Source organism: Elephantulus edwardii, unplaced genomic scaffold (assembly GCF_000299155.1).
Source record: "Elephantulus edwardii isolate Elephantulus edwardi_28Jun2011 unplaced genomic scaffold, EleEdw1.0 scaffold00017, whole genome shotgun sequence".
NCBI lineage: Eukaryota > Metazoa > Chordata > Mammalia > Macroscelidea > Macroscelididae > Elephantulus > Elephantulus edwardii.
The window spans coordinates 27416355-27418842 of record NW_006399767.1 but is presented as its reverse complement, the minus strand read 5'-3'; the positions used below and the strand labels follow the sequence as shown (position 1 = coordinate 27418842).

General features: G+C 44.4%; 1 protein-coding gene across 1 annotated transcript; it reads right to left on the bottom strand.

The window, feature by feature from the left end:
- Window positions 1-464: 464 nt before the first annotated feature.
- Window positions 465-837, bottom strand: LOC102861532 (60S ribosomal protein L35-like). Its single transcript, XM_006882187.1, has 2 exons — window positions 733-837; window positions 465-647 (listed from the first exon to the last, which is right to left on the bottom strand). Exons 1-2 carry the CDS (start codon window positions 835-837, stop codon window positions 465-467), a joined length of 288 nt encoding a protein of 95 aa, XP_006882249.1.
- Between the last annotated feature and the right edge of the window lie 1651 nt (window positions 838-2488).

Sequence of the window (2488 nt, the reverse complement as noted above, 5' to 3'; positions counted from 1 at the left end):
TCACAGCGACCACGAGTTACCTCTGTACAGCAAGTGGACATATCAGGGTTACACAACCTAGAAGAATGTTTCACCAAAAACAATTAAAGGCAGGCCCGAAGGCCGTGGAATAGAGTCACCCACCTTTGGCTTGGGACTTCCAGAGTGGAGGGAGACTCCAGTTCCCAAGCCTCGTGAAGGAAATAAAACAATAAGACATAAAAAATAAAAACAAATGTGTGCTAAACCTAGAATTCTTAGTCTGCCTGCATTTAAGGTATCACACCACTAGATGGCGATAGTATCAAGCCTGTTCGGGAGCACAATCTTAAAATATCTATACCGAGAAATTCGTTGAAAGCTGGAACTTAGCTTACTTTTCTGGCTGTTGCAACTTTACCCACCTTTGACAGGACACAGTCTTACTACTTTTTTCTATTAGAGGAATTTTTTTTTAAGTTTTGTGTTTTATTTATGTAAGAAGTTCAGGCCTCGACTGCGTATTTCCGCAGGGGGTACAGGCGCTCCTTTCGCTGCTGCTTCTTGGTCTTCAGGTTCTCCTCGTGCTTGTTGAGCCTTCGGCGCGTGGCACGTGTTTTCCTGGGCGGCAGATCCAGGGCTTTGTACTTCTTGGCCTTATAGTATTTTCTGAGGTTCTCCTTCTGAGTCTGGTTAATAACAGTAGGAACACGGGCAGTGGATTTTCGGACAACTCGGATTTTTTGAGAGCATAGAAGTCGCACCGCCTGTCACTTTGACGACGCGGAGCTGGGCAAGCTCCACTTTCAGATCGTCCAGCTGTTTCAACAGCTCCTCCTTCTTCTTGCCGCGAAGGTCCCCAGCCTTGATTTTGGCCATGGCGGAGGATAGAACCTGGCTGCCGCCTGATCCAAGCCCAAGAGAAAGAGGGGGAGCTACCTTACATAGATCATGGCATTTGATTGTATTTTTTAAGAGGGCTTGCTCCAAGTGACCCACTGAGCCTCAATTTCTTCATCTGTAAAGTATGGATAACAACACCTTAATGAGATCATGGATGTAAAATTTTCCATACACAGTAGAACCCTCAATAAATATCAACTTCATTCAAAGTTGTTAAAACTATGCCTTTTGCAATCAGGTTGTCTAGGTTTAAATCACCAGTTGTGTAATCTTGGGCAACTTATCTAAACCTTCTTGGGAGTCAGTTTCCCTAACTTTATAATGGGGCTAGTAGTCATACTTATTCGTAGAGTTTTCAAAAAAATTTGAAGCACTCACTGAAGATCAAAGATTATAGCCTTCAAAATGGATTACATCTCAACCTTGAGAAAAGAAAACCCTCACCACTATCTGTAGATCAACAGGCAACATCATAGATGGACAAATGTTTAAAGTTATCAATAATTTAATTTTCCTTGGATCCACAATCAACACTCATGGTAACAACAGTCAAGAAATAAAGATATGTTGCATTGGGAAAATCTTCTGTCAAGGACTTGTCCAAAGTGCTAAAGAGCAAAGGTACGAGTTTCAAAACTAAGGTGTGCCTGACCAAGCCATGTATTTTCAGCTGTTTCATATGCATCTGAAAGTTGGACAATGAGAAAGAAGACCAAAGAACAAGTGATGCTTCTGAATATGTAGTGTTGGCGAAGAGTATTGACTATTCCAAAAGAACAAGTAGATCTGTCTTAGAGGTAGTGCAACCAGGGTGCTCCCTAGGGGCAAAAGTAGTGAAACTTCATGTCATGTATTTTGGGCATGTTGTTAGGAGAAACCAGTCCTTGGAAAAAAGGCATCACTCTAGGAAAGGTGGAGGGTCGGAGAAAGAGAAGATCTTCAATGATTTGGACTGACACAGAGACTACAACAATGAGCTTGAGGTGGAGATGGTGAGGATTAGAGCAAAGTTCCAATCTCTTGTTTATAGATTCACTATAAATTCTAATCAACTGGTTGGCAACACCAGGCCTCATGCCTTACATGGGTAAAGTGCTTAGCATGATAGCTGGTCCTGTGCCCTATTTGCCACAGTCTATATATGCCGTGAAGTGAATCAGGCTAGAATTTCATCCTAACTTTAGACACATCCTCAGACTGAGGGGCTTGTGAAGGCACCGGTATTCAGGGTGGCTTTAAGCCCTGGCACGAGTCATGGACAAAGAGAGACACAATTCCAAGATTCCCAGCACCCTGGTCTCCAGATTCAGGGCACAGCTGGCAACAGCCTCTGTTCCACCAGGCAGGTGATAAACCCAATTTGCAAGTGTGAAGCCAGCTGGTGGGAGGATGGAAAGAGGCTGTTTTTAAAGTGTTTTTGTCTTCCAGAGTGTCCTGCTCACCTCTGTGCAAGCTGCTGGCAGGCAGCTCAGAAATGAAAACACCACAGGGCTACCAAACTGCCTACCAGGCACTTCCTATCCACTCCTCCAGGTCCCACCTCCAGGCAGGCTTGTGGGGGAGATGGAGGAGCCCAGTGATGGCAGCACCTGACCAGAAGTCAGATCTGTTTTTAGCCCCAGCTGTC